The sequence below is a fragment of the Daktulosphaira vitifoliae genome, unplaced genomic scaffold (assembly GCF_025091365.1).
Source record: "Daktulosphaira vitifoliae isolate Bord-2020 unplaced genomic scaffold, ASM2509136v1 Scaffold_1, whole genome shotgun sequence".
NCBI lineage: Eukaryota > Metazoa > Arthropoda > Insecta > Hemiptera > Phylloxeridae > Daktulosphaira > Daktulosphaira vitifoliae.
The window spans coordinates 21,023,437-21,041,286 of NW_026099572.1; the positions used below are offsets into that span (position 1 = coordinate 21,023,437).

At 24.8% G+C, this 17,850-nt stretch overlaps 1 protein-coding gene across 1 annotated transcript; it reads right to left on the minus strand.

Moving 5' to 3' along the window:
- Positions 1-3,381: 3,381 nt before the first annotated feature.
- LOC126893519 (guanine nucleotide exchange factor subunit Rich) lies at positions 3,382-17,783 on the minus strand. Its single transcript, XM_050663814.1, has 21 exons — positions 17,483-17,783; positions 16,417-16,524; positions 16,193-16,345; positions 15,952-16,129; positions 15,541-15,674; positions 15,126-15,217; positions 14,669-15,065; positions 13,310-13,513; positions 12,881-13,250; positions 12,629-12,816; positions 9,663-9,891; positions 9,449-9,558; positions 9,261-9,392; positions 8,738-8,980; positions 8,523-8,637; positions 7,943-8,067; positions 7,190-7,317; positions 6,696-7,108; positions 6,399-6,564; positions 6,124-6,312; positions 3,382-3,917 (listed from the first exon to the last, which is right to left on the minus strand). The coding sequence occupies exons 1-21, from the start codon at positions 17,618-17,620 to the stop codon at positions 3,578-3,580; spliced, it is 4,152 nt and encodes a 1,383-aa protein (XP_050519771.1). The 5' UTR covers positions 17,621-17,783; the 3' UTR covers positions 3,382-3,577.
- Between the last annotated feature and the right edge of the window lie 67 nt (positions 17,784-17,850).

Consider the following 17,850-nt stretch of genomic DNA (forward strand, 5'->3'; position numbering starts at 1 on the left):
TTTACAAGGATAAATAAAATAATGTGAAATGAGAAAAGTGTGTGAAATTTCATCGGAACATTAAGTTATCTACTTTCAAGCTTGTCTTGTTAAATATAGAATTTATTAAGAACGAGTGACGCAGTCTGTTATCACTCGGTTGTAAAACATTATGGCGGGGTTCTATCCCTCATGCTTACTAAATTATATATTTTAGCATATTATAATTTATTTAAGTGAAGATAGAGTAGATCTTATTAATTAAGAATATCTTAAGTTTGTATATTTGAAAAATTATCGGTTATTTTTTGTCCAACGATACACAACCATTAAAAAATGTTAATCGATCAGTTAAATATAAAACTTAATTAATTGAACTTTGACGTTAAAAAAAAAATCAATAACTTTAAAATTAATTATCTGATTTGTTTAATAATTGTATCAAATAAATTATATAATCGTCCCGAGTAACATTTGTAACGTGTTACGTCGGTGTTTAAGTACTGTACTAATAGTACATTATGCACACGGTATCAGAGTGTAGACTAAATACTTTTTGAGTGCATAAAAAGAGTCAATACGCTTTACCTTTCTGTAATAAGAGAAACTCAATATACACTGTTCTCCATACCGACCACAATTAAAATGTTCTCCGTTTAACAGCCATATTCACAAAAAATATGATACCTTGCGAATGTCGTTTTAAGGTGCACATAAAAATCTAGTCTGAGTGCAGTTCTAGTTTATCATCACTTTCTTAGCCTCCACACTAAATATTTGGGATCCTACTTCACGATTTGACAGGATTTTTACACGCTGTCGATCTGATACAACTCATTGTGGCCCAGGGAACTAGTAAGGGAGTAAGGTGCGTGTCGTCACTGTTAAGGCTCCCGTATGATCCATTGCATCATATCACGCCTATTTTATTTCTAGATTTATAATTGGTGAACTATTTTTAAGATTTATCTCTTATACAAACTTCGCCTTTAGTTTATATTTGAAATTGTTAATATTTCCCAAAATGCTGAAACAAAAGTTGTTATCGACATTTCATTTTCATAATCGCATAATTTTCTAATAATTCTATATTAAAATCACTATAATAAAAAACGCTTCGATGCAAATTTATAGATAGTGATAATTTTAAAAAATAGGCGGATTATTCCAACAGCTACATGATTTCTTATTTATATTCAGACTACAAGTTTTATAATTTATAAGTGTAATATATGAATACATATATTTATAATATAAAAGGGAAAGGGACCGAAATAAAAAAAAAGTATGTTGCATAAAAGAAGAATATAAATAGTACTTATCTTAAAAAATTATAATGACCCATACATTATCAAAAAAGTTATAGCATTATAAAATTAAAAATATAAAAAAGAATTTATTTTTAAAAAATGGTATTTTTTTATTAACTTTGATATCCATTTTCACCATGAAAACAAAATAAATTTTTAAAAAATTAAAAAAATAGCTTTTTATAAATTTGTAATTTTTTTTTTGGAGATTACGTCTATTTACGGGGAACGAGGGAATTTTTTACAATTTTTGAGGGTAATGTAATACGGTTTGTGATCTTTTGACGTATCGTTGAAAGAAATCGGTTCGAGATTAAGATGAGAGCTGTGAAAAAGTGGTAAAAGACAGAAAAAAAACATTAATACTTTCTCAGCTTCGCATTGAAGCTAAAAGTTAAGTGGTATTCTTATAAGAAATAAGGGATAATAATTATCTCTTAAATATTTTTTAGAATTATTCTTTAAAATATTTAACGATTTATAAATCAATAAATACTATAAAAAACTAAAATAAAAATGTCAAAATTATTACTTAGAGAAATTTAGTAGTCAAAGATAAATTAATCAGTCTGTATAAATATTTCAACTAAGTTATGATAAGGTTACTAAAAGTGTTGTTGTGTATTAATTTTTAATTTCAAATCAAATCAAACCCTGCTTTGAGGTTACTTATATAAAAAAAAACAATTTGAATAATTTATTTATTATATCAAAAAAAAAAAAACAATGATGTTAAAAATATATATAAATCATAATTTGAAGAATAATAAATAATTTAGTGCATGAACATTAGTTCATTAGTTGTTCATTTGAAATTATACACAATTATGTAAACCTACATGAACTAAAATTCAATTTTATATAACATACTTGCAAAGGCGTAAAGCATTTGAGTAAATGTATTTGAATAAATGTATTTGAATAAATGTATTCAAATACTTTCATTGGTATTGAATAGTATTTTTAAATACATTTAATAAAAAGTATCTGAGTAGTATTTTAAATACAATTATTTAGTATTTAATACTGTTTAATATTCAGTACTATTAATATACTTTTTTTTTTTTAATTTGCTAACCGTAAAACATCAAGTAAGTAATTTTACAGGTAAGTAATAAAATGCATTTTGTAAAAAGAAAACTTCATTATTGTATATTTTACTCAAGTATTACAAATTATTAAGTTTTTTTACCAGTAGTTTAACTCAAAGTAATATTTTCTACAAAATAACACATTATTAACATATATTTAATAACAAAATAACAAAATAGGTTATAAATAATTTACTTAAAAAAACAATGAATAAATAAGAAAAAGTCAAAATAAGTGTCAAAAAAAAAAAAAAAAATTGAGCACCTTGTATGACACATTAAAATTTTGATTATCAGCTTTTCAAAACATAACTTACTTTATTCATTGTCTATTATAATATTTGTATAATACATTATAGAATATTTGTCAAAAACACAGCCTACATGAGCTTAATTCTTCGAGCATTTCAGGATAATTAAAAAAAAAAAAAAATTATTGTATGATTTGTACAAAAAAATGTAAAAAATCAACCAAATTAAATTTTTAAATAGCTATTATCAGTTGAATAAAATAAAATCTATAAATTAAAAAGTACGAACAGAGAACAACATTAATAAAAAATATTATTTACAAATATATAGAATTTTCAGAATTTATTTATTCAAAAATTTTTTGAATAAATATAATTTGAAGCTTTAGATTGATACTTCAAAATTTGTTCTGCTATAAAAAATAAAATAAATAATTCACCATATAATGATAAAAACAGAAATAATTAAAAAAAATAATCTTAAAAATGATTGCTATTCATGAAATAGTAATGAAATACTAATCAAACTAATCATTTTTCAATATTATAAAAAAAAGGCTAGTTAAATTTAACTTTGCTATATAACAGTAGAGTTATTTGAGATAAAATACAAAATATTATATTATTATTAAAACAAACAATAGTATAAATTAAATTAAAAAGTAAAAATATATCACATTTTGTATAAAACAGTAATAGTAAACTAATTAGAAAAATTATATGTAAACAGAAATATTTTTAATAATTTATTTTGTTAAGTTTATCTTTGTTATTATTTAAATATAATTCTTTGGAATAAAATTAATTTGTTTGTATTGCTAAATTGGTTTTAACATTATTTAGTCTAATGACTAAATTATATAAAAACATTTAAAAATTTTCACTTATTCTTACAGTAAGAATTCATACATTATTTATTGATCTTAAAATTATATAATAAAATAAATTAGGCTAATGAACAACTATTTGGAGATTGTTGGCTAATTACTGATACAGAATCAAGATCTTTTACATTATTTTGTAGATTATCAGCTCCTAAGTCTAATGAAATAGAAGGACGATTGCTCTCAATATTCTGTGTATGATCATTAATTTCTATAGTAGAATGACTACCACCAGTTCCTTCACTCGTAGATCTAGACCTTGAAGCTTGAGTAAGAACACTAGATAATGAAGATGATGATGCCTGGGATGCTACGACAGGAGTTGGTTGCTTAGATGTTAAAATTCGATTTAATGCACCAATTTGGGCTTGACAAGTTGACATAAAAGGTCTATAACCAAAACTAAAAACAAGTTTTCATATTCTATTAATATTATATAAAGGAATTTATACATAAATTACAATTAAAAGAAATGGTATTTTATGTTGAATTATATTATACAAACTATCTATATAGTTGACTGAAGTGTAAAGAAAAATTTAAAAAATATACAGAGTAGTCACAAAGATTTGACAAACCAATAACTTTTGATACAATTATCATTTTGTTGAATTATTTTTAAATAACAATTGGCTTGACTATATTTAAATATATTTTTTTACTATTTGTCATAAATAAGAAAAAATTTGAAATAACCATTTTTTAGTCCTTTTCTATAAATATGAGTCAATAATAATTTTAAGACAAGCATTCATTGAGTTATAAGCATTTAATAAATAAAGTGGTTGTGCAACACGAGTAAGTGCAACCCATACTAATGTATCGATGCCTATGCCCACTTTCCATACTCACTCTATATATTAAAATGTTTGTAACTTAATAAGCAGTTGTCCTAAAATTGATTTTTATTTTATTTTTCTTATTAGTGATAAATAATAAAAAATATGCTTTAACATAGTCTAAGAAGGTATTTAAAAAGAACAAATTCAACAAAATGATAATTGGATCAAATTTTAATTTTAGCTAATAGATTCTCATAAAATAATAATTAAAATAAGAAAAAATTTTTTTTCGTATTTTTTAGTTATTTATAAATATTAGGAATAATCCTATTTTAGCTTCGATGCGAAGCTGAGAAGGTATAGGTTTTACTATGATGTTTTTTTTGTGTCTGTACCACTTTTTTTCAGCTCTCACTAGACCGATTTCTTTCAACGATACGTCAAAAAATCACAAATTGTATCTAGTCGAAGACATTACCCTCAAATATTGAAAAAATTTCCCTCGTTCCCCGTAAATGAGGAAACCTCCAAAAAAATTACAAATTTAAAAATTGCTAATTTTTGAAATTTTATACTTAAAACTGCCACAACTTTTTTAAAAATGACTAAATCAATATAAATATTTTTTATAGATGCTTGATGTCTTTATCTATTATTTGGTATATTTTTTAATAAATCTGACCGTTTACCTGCCTATAGGGGGGGATTCAAAACGACAACTTTTTCACAAAAAATTTACTTTTTCAACTTAACTTTTGAAAGTGTTCCGGAAAGTCTGACACTTTTATATATATATTAAATTAAAGCTAATGTAATGTACTTTATTATGGAAAAAAATGATGAACTTTATTTTGTCTTCATGGTGAAAATGGCTACAAATGCTATTTTTGTGTGAAAATTCTCAATTTTATTTTTTACATTTTTAACTTTATAATGCTATAACTTATTGAAAAGTGTATGGATCAACACAATTTTTATATGAGAAATAATATTTATATCTCTTTTTCATTTGACAAACTTTATCTTAATTAGGATATAAATAAGGAAATAGCAGATCATGTAGCTTTTGGAATAATCCACCAATTTTTTAAAATTAAACACTATCTAAAGATTTGCATCGAAGCGTTTTTTTTTATAGTGCTTTTAACCATTGTCAGATATCATTATACTTGATCTAACTAAGCCACGTCACCACTGTGCTGGGTTTTTTTTATGTTTTTAATTTATAGATATTTTTTGATTTACCAATTATTAATTATTTTTTAAACTTATCCCTTATATTTAATAATGTTGACGTTTTTTTTAAATGAAATTTTACATATTTAACTAGCTAATAAAATAAAAAATGGTATAACTAAGAAAACTTTTGGTAATAAATTTTTTGAACAAGTACTTCGGAAGTTCTTAATATTTTAAAATATAGAGTGGAAGAAAAGGATATCAGAGAAATGTTTGATGACAAAATAATATACATCACCCCATTCCTCCATTTTATAATTAAAAATGTTAGTTTCTTTCGAAGTACAAATGTAGTTTTGAATCAATGACTTTCTTTATTATAAAATTTTTTGTTTTAAAAGTTAGTTAAGTATGTATGTTGCCATTAAAAAAAAAAGTTGACACTCTCATAACGTATAACAGACGAATTAAAAAAGTAATTAATAGCTGATAAATCAAGAAATATATGAAACTAAAAACACCAAACATGATTTTTTTAACATAATTATATTTTAAGAGAAATAAAATGGCTAGCGCTAAATGAACCATTTTCTAATTGCGATAATTTGTTTGGATTTACAAAATAAGTTAAAGATATTAATATTTACCATTCATTACAACTCCATTGATATAAAACAACAAATGCTTGTTTTAATCGAGATACAGAATCAAAACTATAATCAGGAGAGCGCGATATAGATACTAGTCTTTGAACTGCTAAAATATCTCGGAGAAATACTGAAACAATGAAACTCCATTCTAAACATCCTGCTTCAATTAATAATTGTAACAAATACCTATTAAAACAAACATGATAGTTAATTAAGAATAAATAATTAAAAATAATATATTTAAAAAAATCTATTTATTTTTTTTAATTTACCTAAGCTGAACTTCAGATTTTGTTGTGTTAATTGATAGATGTTCATTTGATAATTGTTCCAAAATATGAGCATTTGGAATAATATTCCAACTATCAATACTAGACTGAGCCCTTTCATCATTCCATAAGAGTGCTTCTTCAGATTCACTAACAGTACTAGCTTCATCTAAAGTTTACAAAAAATACATTTTTTTAATGTTATTTATTCATAATGTTTTTCTTTGAGCTGTTAGTAAGTTAGTAAGGCCACTTAAATAGCTTAATTAATTCAAGGCTAATTTATTATTATTCACTAACCTATACCAGTTAAAAATCCATCAATAGGATACTGTGGTGATAAGTGTGGCACATCATGACAACTCATGTAACCACTATCACCAATTGCACTTCCTCCATCAATCCATTTTGACTTATCTATATTGTTCATAAAACTAGAAGGTGGTGTTGATCGTTTTTGAGTAATATTTGATGAATTATTTGAAGAAAAATCTGTATATATGCTACGTAATGCTAAAACATAATTTTCAATTCGGGCAGCACCATTACGCTCTTTAGCTAACCATTCAACTAAATGAAAATCTAAATGTGCAGCAAAGTACCCAAGAGCTCTTAATTTATAATTAACCAATAATTTTTTTGCATGTTTATGAAGAATTGTGTCTGTGAAAAATTCTTCAGAAATTGAACTATATGTATAAATGTTTTCTTTACTATAAATAATCAACAAAACAAATGTATTAAATTATACTGATTATGAAATAAAAAAAAAAATGATACACAAAATTTTATACCCATTTTCAGATTTTCCAGTGGAAAGAACAGATTTTTTTCTTTGTGCATTGTTGGGTTCTGTTTTTACAAATGTAGAATTCATGTCTACCTTTGGTGTAGTACTAGTACTTATACTCCTTCCTCTAACCTAAAATTTTACATTTGATTTTTTGTTTTAATATAAAGAATGATTTATATTATTTTTGTAGAATAAATTAAAAAAGATGTGATAAATAAAATATTATTGATTAAGTATTGAAACTTATTTCTATATTTTTATAAGTCACAGTTAATCTAATTAGACTCTAGATCATTAGTGAGCTCAAATTTTAGATACAGATGTACTAAAAAAGTAAAAGGAACATTCTAAAGTAGTGAAACTTTCGTAAATGTTTATTAGCCATAATATAGCTAATTTTTACTCCCTTATGAAATTATGTATATTCATACAAAAATATTTCAAGAGTTGTTTCTTCCCACAATAGTTAACCATATTACATAAATAAAATATGAAAAATAGTCATAAATAACATAAACTTTTATATTCATACTTAACTTCAATTCATTACATAGCTAAAATTTGAAAGCAAATTTATCTGATTTTTATTTCATATTATAGTTAATTAACAAACAAAAAATTGATGTTCTAGTCAATTTTTGACTTTCAAAATATGAAATATTTTGAAAGTTGACTAAAAAACTCTAATAGGTCTAGTTAAATAATGACAAAACATCAAAATAAGTTATCAAAGGTAATATACATCAGTAAATACCTGAATATTTCCCATCAAGAAAGATAAGTCTTCTTCATTTGGATTCACAGTTGTTCCTTGTCCCATCATACTATATTTTGCAGGAAAAACACATGAAGTTTTTGGAGAATCTGCATCATTTGGATCTAAAAACATTTCAAAATGTATAATTTAATAAATAAATAAAAAATATAAAGAAATGTAAAATAATTGTTTAATTTTCAAGAGAAACTTTTAAAAAGGGGGACTCTTTGATATGCTTTGAATGAATATTTTGATAAGCTACACTTATTTTATTATTTAGAGTAAACAAGATGATAAAGTTATTTATCATGTACTGGTAAAATAAATTAAAAAAATATTTGAAAAATTAAAATATTCAGATAATAAATATATATATATATATATACATATTTAAATTTTTATATAGGAAACAGTTATTAAATGATTTTTAATGTTGTTTTATTATTGATTATACAAAAAATTCTATGGAATTTTTAAACAAGATAGTGTTTTAAAATCATCAATTATTTATAAATAATTCACTAATTTGCTGATATAAACTATAGTATTTTATTAAAAATTCCATTAATTGTCTTACCAATTGCTTTTAAGAATCTGACAAGATCCTTTGACAAATCCCATCTACAATTTTCTAATGCAGAATTTAATAATAATGTTGCATATTTACAGCTAACTAATGAAGACTCCAAATTCTAAATCAAAATAAAAATTTATATGATAAAAAGTTACCAAATCTTTATGTACTTTAAAATCTCAATAAGTTATAATAATTTATAGTTATAACAAAATTACTTGAAGTATTATCAGATATGAAGCTGCAGTATTTAAGTTTTGTCTTTTCATGCATTCTTGAAATAAATCTTTAGGTTTCCCAGCAGCAGAAAATAAATAAGGCCATAAAGCAATTTCTGTTTTTCGAGCACACTGCACAACAGTTTCCAAGTACAGGCTAGGAAATTCTTGTATAAATTCAATAACACTAGGTAATTGAGCATCTGGAATTGGCTCTTTACTCGTAGCTTCTTCTTCTAAAACCTTAAATAATTTTTAAGCATATTGTTGATGGCTAACTATTACCTTTTATCTCAAAAATCAACTTTTCCAAAGAGAAAAAATGTTTGATAAATGGTTAATAACACAGTAACAGCAAGGTTGCAAACCTATAACTTCTTAGAAACAAACTTAATAAGGTATGTTATTTTTCTTTGCTTTTTTATTATGTATAAATCACAAAATATTTTTTGAGATACGACATATCAGGTACCTATTGACGATATGTTAACAATTCTATATGATTTTATAACATTATACATACTTCGTGTAATAACAGTTCTAACGAATGAGAAAAGTAAGGTAAATTAGTACAGCATCTTGCAACTTCCCACGCATGAAATCCTAAATTTCTTCGAATCAATTGTCTTAAAATTTGATGTAAATAAACTTGACTCTAAAAGATGATATCCAATAAGTACTGATTTTTTAAATACATAAACAAATTATTACTGTTCGTTCAACTTGACAAAAAGGTAGTGAAAATACAGATGATGAATCAGATGTATAAAGAAACGTATCATTTTCAGCTCCCAACATGATAGCATCTTCAAATAGAATTGCTAAAAAAAAATTACATATTTACTTTATACTTGGACCTTAAGGTTTAAATTTAACTTGTTTTTTTTTATACATTTCATTGATATTTTGAACTTTTATTGATTACCTAAAGGGTATATTTTAAGCTGAAATGGCAACATAATTCTTTTTGACATAAATGTGTGTGATTTATCTCCATTTTTAGGAAATAAGGGGAGCCAAACTCTCATACCATGAGCACCACAAAACAACCATAATGCTTCAGTAAGATGAGGCTTATCACGGCGATATTGACTTGACACCCAAGCATTTTCTACACAAGATGCCAACAAAATAGGAGACGGAATTACTTGTGTCTAAGTAAAATAACAATTACAATAATTATAATGAACATAATTTTAATTTTTTGTTTTATAATAAAAAAAGAGTAGCTTAGCTATGTTAATAAAATTTATAACTTATAAATACTTTGTTATTTATAATATAAAATTCTGAAAAAAATTATTTTAAATAAAATTCAATAAAAAAAAAAATCAGTATACTCAGTGCTAGGAGTAGAATAGTAACAAAAATTTGATGAGAAACTAAAAAAGTTTTAATTAAATGGAAAACTAATTGAAACATTTTTTTCATAAGATATCCGTTTTAATACATGAATATTTATGGGTAAATTCACAGACAAAATATTAGAGCCGGCAACGCAGAGACTCAACATTATATACATGTAATAAGTATGGCCTAGTGGTCAATCAAAATAAAGCAGAGGTAATTATATTCAACAGAAGAAGAACAGAACTTGATAGTTTAGACACATTTATCCTTAACAGACACGAAATGGGCATTAAGTTAGAGGTAAAATACTCATATTCTAGACAGCAAGCTAAGATAGAAATCACATATTGAAGTAAGAATCAAAAAACCATGGGCTATATGGTGGATATACACTTTAGTAATAAATTATATCGTTTTGTATGATGCCTTGGTATGGTAGATTAGAACAAAATTTATTACAGTTAAGAAAGGACTTAAATACATTCAAAAATTGGCTACCATTGTCATTACCAGAGAAATAATAACCACACATGGGCTCAATTTTGTAAACCTAGATACCTTAAGTAGTTGAGCTCTATGTATTCTTCATAGTATTCTTTGTATGATTCAACAATTCTTTACTATCTTGTTTGGACATCTAGCTATTTTTATTTAGAAGCAGTCACCATTTTTCTAGCGCTTAATCATGCTTTGCCAATGAGTTTGCTTTTTTCAATGCTGAGTTTAAGTCTAGATGTGTTTTTCCTACAACTTTGTTGAAACAGTTGTTCTATCCTTTGTTCAGATTAATATTTTATTGTTATTCAACTAGTGTGGTGTCATATTGATTCTACAAAACCAATAGATAGCAAGAAGAGACAGCTTTTAGAAACCATACTTGGCTTTTATTTAATAACTGTAAGTAATGTTAAATCGCAAAAACTAGCACTCACCCATCTATAGAAAATAAGAAATCTTTTGTCAGCAAATGTTTATTGATATCTTTCTGGCAAGACTTCAATCATGGAGGAGATCAATCTCAGGATTAAATTTTGCTCACGTCCCCCTTATGATCTTTGATAATATATCTTTTCATAAGAAAACGGTATAGCATACCACGAGAAAGATCTTCTAACTCAGTATGAAACTTTTGAGCACATGACTGTTTGGGATGTTCTTAGACTATTTTCTTCAAACTCAAATTAATCTTTTCCAGTTTGCACTTATTGTAATTGGGTAAATGTTCATGTGGAGAATGTGCAATGCTATTGAAAATTATTATTTCTGCTCAAGGTTCTGGCTGATTTGCAATCATACTACCCTTATATTCCTCCAAACTCAATCACTGACACTGCCAATGTCGACAAACACTCAAAAATTTTGAGTAATAGTACACATGTCCATCAAGAATTGGAAAGTTTCCAACAATTTCTGCACTGACGTTTAATTAGTAAAAATCTACATACTTTATTATACAAAAATCCAATTACTTTAATTGAATTTTGTATTTACTTAATGTGTTTCACTGGTAACATTTTTATTTTACATATTGAAAAAATGTATAGGTGGAACAAAAGTCTTGCAAAATTTTTGTTTTTAGAAAAATATGTCTAATCTGTTAGAAAATAGTCTAATTAAAAAAATGACTGGTCAATAACAAATTTTTAACCAGCAGTTTTGAAGTTACGACAGTTTTTACACTTGAATAGGAGGAGTAAAGCAGCAGACAAATGTGTAATAATAAAAATAACATAACCTGCAAATCACCTCCAGAATAAATATTAAAATATTAATAACTTCCAAAATACTAATTAAATATATCATCATTTCCTTAGTTGGATTATTTTCTACTATATTTTATCGAATAAAATTATAACATATTTATGTGAATGGATGGGTCACCGTACTGGTGTACACCAGCATATGAGTCAGTTGTCTGTCAGGACCAGAAGGCATATGTAGGCGCTGCGTTACCGTGAGTTGCTATATAAATTTTATTTCTAATGTGTTGTACAACAAAATAATTAACAGTTAACATATTGTAATTCAGTTTCAAGATATTTTTAATCTTAAATAAATAAATAAAATATATTATGATTACATATATAATATTGTGCGCCGTGTTATGATAAATTATTTTTATAGTTTATCTTCCTGAATTATGTATCAGTTATTATATATAAACTTTTTAATCTGATGTAATTATTAAAATAAAAAATTAAGTTTGTACCCTTATAACGGACAAGGAATGAACCTAAAAAAATGTTAAACCACTTATAAATCAAATAATAATAAATTCTACTCGATAAAATCAAGGAAAAATTTCTCAAAATTATTCTTATAGAAGATGTTTAGTGGTCAATGATAAAAAATCACTATATAGATTTTGAGATAAAAAAAAGAGCTAAATACAAAAAATAATACAAAATATAAGAATTGAAAGTTTCTATGCTAATTTATGAAAAATTATTTCTAAAAGGCGAGTTTAAAATAATTAGCGTATTAGGCCATTAATACAAATAAACAAATAGGAAAAAATTGAATAATTTATTTTGAACATACCTTATCATCACAACTTTGCTGATTGACTAATAATAAATGACCATTTATATTTAAAAGAAAATTATCTCTAAAAGTTGAACCTTTAGTTTTAGGTTCAATTCGCAGAGTAGTTAAAACAACTGAAACAACACAAGTGGGATGAATACACAAAGCTGACATATCAATTGTTTGTACTCTTTCTAATACAGCTAAAATTTATAATGATAATTTAGTATATTATAAAAAATTGCATAATATATTGAGAAAATTTACCCATATTGTTATTAGGTGATAATTCAATGTTAAATAAATTTACAATCCCGTCTGAACAAAATACTGCTAATCGATTTTCCAAACAGTCAAGTAACAATGCTTGTCCAGTTAGACGATAAGCAATCATATTATCATTGGATAACCTTGAATCACCATTGTAAATTCGCACTTGATGTTCATCTTCAGGTACACTATAACATCCACAAACAATGTAACATTGCCACCATAGAACTCCCCCAGTCACAATCATATCTTTTTCTTGTATTTCACTTCCAAATAACTTCCAACGATGTGTTATTAAGGAATAATGAGCAAGACCACATCGCCCAGCTATTGCTATATGTTTACCATTATCATCTATGCAGGAAGTCTATAAAATAAAATAATATTTCATATAAATAAATCAATATTTACTAAACAAATATTTACCCTTATAGGCCAATTAGTGGCTAAATATGGAGAAGGAGCATAAACAATTATCCATTGCTTATTTTCAACTAATGCGCTAGTTACAGTCACCTGATCTTTATCACTATTGTTAGCTTGAGTCATCTTATACACTTTGGTTAATCCAGATGTCAAGTTGAGATAAAGTTTGTCTTCTCCCTGAAGATATAAATGAGGACGATGGGTCTGTAAGAAGATTTAATATTATATTTACACTTTTTATTCTAACAATATTTCATAATATTAGATCACAATTACAATTTTTTTAAATATGTTGACTTTTTTTGTAATAAAGCAATTGGGAATCTGGTCTTTTTAAAACAGAACTATTCTGAATTTAAAACCCTCATTTTCCATTATATGTATCTATAGTCAGATGAATTCTTGTTTTTGGTTTTATTATTGGCAAACCTTATCAAATAGGTCTTAAAAAAACTTGAGAAAGTTCAAAGAGATTTTTTACATATGGTTACTTACAAAATTTGATCCGATGAGAATATTTAAGATGTTGCAATAAAAAATTTAAATTACTACATTAGAGTATAGACGTAACTAGCTAATAGCTTTTTTTTTTTACAACAATTATTAAATAATATGGTTATATAAGAAACATTAAATAAAATAATTTAATATTTAATATAAATAATATTAATAGTTTTTATTTCTGTATTTATGAAATGAATGTATACACATTTTACCCATTAAGGGTGTACTATGAATAAATACATAAATAAAAAATAATACATTCATCTTCAACATTTTAATTGTCATAATGGATTATTCCAAAAATAAACTGAAAATAATTTTAAAAGAGGGTGCAAAATAGTGTCTTAAATTTTTTTTAAGAAGTTGTCATAATTGTAGTGAACTTATATTTTTTAAATGTAGAGATTTTCAATCACTGGTTACTTGCCATTTTGATGTAATACAATATATTTAATTATTTTGCAACTAAATATTCAAGTTACATACATAAAATATTACTTTTATATTAAAATTAATATAAATAATAAAAACAAAGTAACACATAATGTAATCTTTATGGGAAGGTAAAACTTTGAAATTATTCATTCGAAGACGCAATCTAGGAATTATAGAGGGAGCCTGCTCTAATTGTGTCACAACACCTTAAAAAATTATTAATAATTATACATTTTTAAGAAACATTTTTAAGGGGAGAAATTAAGTTAGATCCCCAAACACCTAATTGCACCTAAGTGTTAATTTCAAAATAAATTTTTTTCAAGATCAGTCACTCACAGTGCTTTATGCTACATAAAAAATTATAAGTTATTATCTTATTTTATACTTAATAATAATTATTTTATAAAAAAAACCCACCATAGTAGGATTAACTGACAGAGCACTTTTCAAAAATGACATTTGTAAAACTAAATCTTCATTTTTATCTTTAGGTGCTTTATTAATCATCCATAATTGATATCCTTCAATGGACCAATCCATTGATATAATATTGAGTGGATTTTTAGAGTTCAAATCAACGTTTACACTAAAATTCCATGCTAATGAACAAACTAAAAGAGCACCAAAAGTACTCCACACAGCAAATCCACCATTTTCCCATGCCATTACTAAAGCACAACCATCAGGAGTCCATCTAGTACATCGTACAGCTCCTAAACCTCCACCAGGCCATACTTGACTAGGAATTATTAAATGGTGTGATAACTGGAGACCGCCAGTTTGTTCATCCAATGCAAAAACTACACCTTGAGAACTAAAATATAAAATTTCAACATAATTTCTTATTAAATGAATAAAACGATAATAAACATACTTTTTTAATCCATAAGCAATTAACCTATATTTATGGTTTAAACTGGTACATGTTCCAGTTTCAATATTGGGTGCCCAGATTCCTTGGACTTGCTGAAATATTCAAACAATATTTATATCTTGTAAAAGTAATATATATATATATATATATATTAACAATTAAAATTAAATATCAAGTCCATTTTTGAAACAACATAAGCTTGAACTCTCTTATTTTTCATAGGTTACAAATTTTAAACAGATAATGATTTACAAGCCATTTTTTTATTATTTAGATTTCAACATTTTATTTTAATTTAGATGTTAAACAATTTATCATTTCTTTGTCCATGAGTATGATCAAGTTAAGACTTTGTTAATTAATAATAATATTAAAAAATAATTATTAACTTAAAATAAAAACTAAAATTTCTTACATTAGGATCAAATTTTAAAGATGAGGCAGTAAGAAGAGCAGCTCGGCCATCATTTAATATAATTCCAAATCCTCCAACTAAAGGTGAATACTCCATATCAATAATGAATGTATTTTTTGTAGTTATAGGAGCAGCTGTATATTTAAAAATTATAAATAAACATACATTTATCAAATTTAATTATGTTTATAAAATATTATAGTACAAGGTGTTTATAAAATAGTTTCTATTGCTCATAAAAATTGAAAGGATTTCTTAGTCATTAAATAGTTTGTATAATAATAACCTATTAAAAAGACCTAATATTAAGACGTATAAGATGATTTTATAGTTAATAATTTTGTTTATTTAAATACTTTCTACTGTTAAAATAACAAAGTATACATGTAAACATTTAAACATAATACAAACCATTAGATACATGTAAATCAATAGAAAATGGAATTCTACGAAGATCTAAGCAATAATCTCGATTTATAGACCCATTCCAGTAATACCTCAAAACATGGCCTTTACAGGTAGTTACCATTAATTCATCGCGAATACAAACTAAACAACCAACCCCACCATCCACACAAGCAATTTGTATCTGTAATTAAAATTGGGAAAATTTGTAAAAAAATAAAATCAAATTATTAAATAAGTAAAATACTTGATGAATATTTAACGACGGTATGATTTCTTTAACAAATAATTCATCATTTTCTCTTTTGAGACTAGAAATTTGTGAGTCTTCTAAGTTATATAAACCATTTGATTCACCAATTATTTTCAAATCATAAAATATCAAATAACCTTTGGTAGTCTAAAAAAACAAAAAATAAAATTAATAATTTACATGAAACAGTCATAATTCTATAAAAGCATAACACTGACCACAATAACTAACATACTAGAATCTGGTCGCCATTCCACAAGACAGTTGAACCCAATTTCTTCTAAATTTTGAGTAGATCTAGTGTAAGATGTTATTTTTACACATGGCTATAAAAAAATATATTATTTTGAGTTGGGTTGGATTGGATAATGATTTATTTGATTTTTAGAATTTAACTATTTTTTAGATTGCATCAGATTTTATAAATATCATTGTTCTTTAAATTATTCAATATATATATATATATACATATTTTTTAACTTTTTAAATGTTTTTATTTTTAAATATTTGAAATACTAAATACTTATAAGCATGTGTATTTTTATTTTTTTATAATTTTGAAAATTACAAGATAATCATCAATATCTGAACCTTATATTTATGAACAAACAATAAAATTATTAATCATATATTGTAGGCAATTCATAGAACTTTAATTATGCATTGTAACTTATGTATTATTCATAAAATAATTCAATTAAATTTGAATTTTATTTATAATATGTATGAAAAAAAATAAAAAATAGTATATTGAAATCAGCAACAAACCAATGTCTCTTCTAAAATTGAATTCTTTTGGGGAAAAAATGTTCAACAATGTATTCAAAATACATTTCAAAAACATTTACAATAATACTATAAGTATTTAGGCTAAGTTTTAATATAATGTTTTTATGATTATATTATGTGTTTTTTTTTAATTAAAATTTTGTACATTTTCATACATTAATATTTAGGGATTTAAATTTTAAGATAGTCAATAAAATGTAGATTGCTTTATAAAATACAGTTATTTACTTTTATTAACTAAACTGTACACAATGAATAAGTAACTAAAAAAGTTGTATTATGAGGTATTTAGATTTACATTTAGCTCTCTTCGTAATAAATTCCTTCAAAATATAAAAAATATGGTTTGTATTAGAATTAAACTACTTAGAAAATTGATAAACTTTAGGATGAAATCAGAGTTTATTTTATTTTTGATCTCCTGATAAGTGTAAAAGTAAGATAATGTGTTATTCATTATGCATATCGATATAGACATTCTAAAAAAAGTCTTACTTTGCAATACCAAATCTCTAATTTTTCATTAGATAGAACGGCAAACAGCAATTTATCCCTGTTACATACAACTTGGATAAGTGTTCCAGCCCCATGAGCAGGGGCCAAAACTTTTGGCCAACCGACTGGAAAGTACATTTTTGTAAATAATAACCTGATTTACTAAGATAGCCAAAAAATTAACATTACTAATTTACAATAATGAATGAAAATATAAACTAGTTTTTAAACTATAACATAACTTCACTTGAACTACATATTAAATTTGATATTTTATCACTAGTCTTTATATAATTTATTATTATTATTGTGGTATAAATATTATCATTTGAAAGACGTTGCACCTTGGAACTAAACACCATAGATAA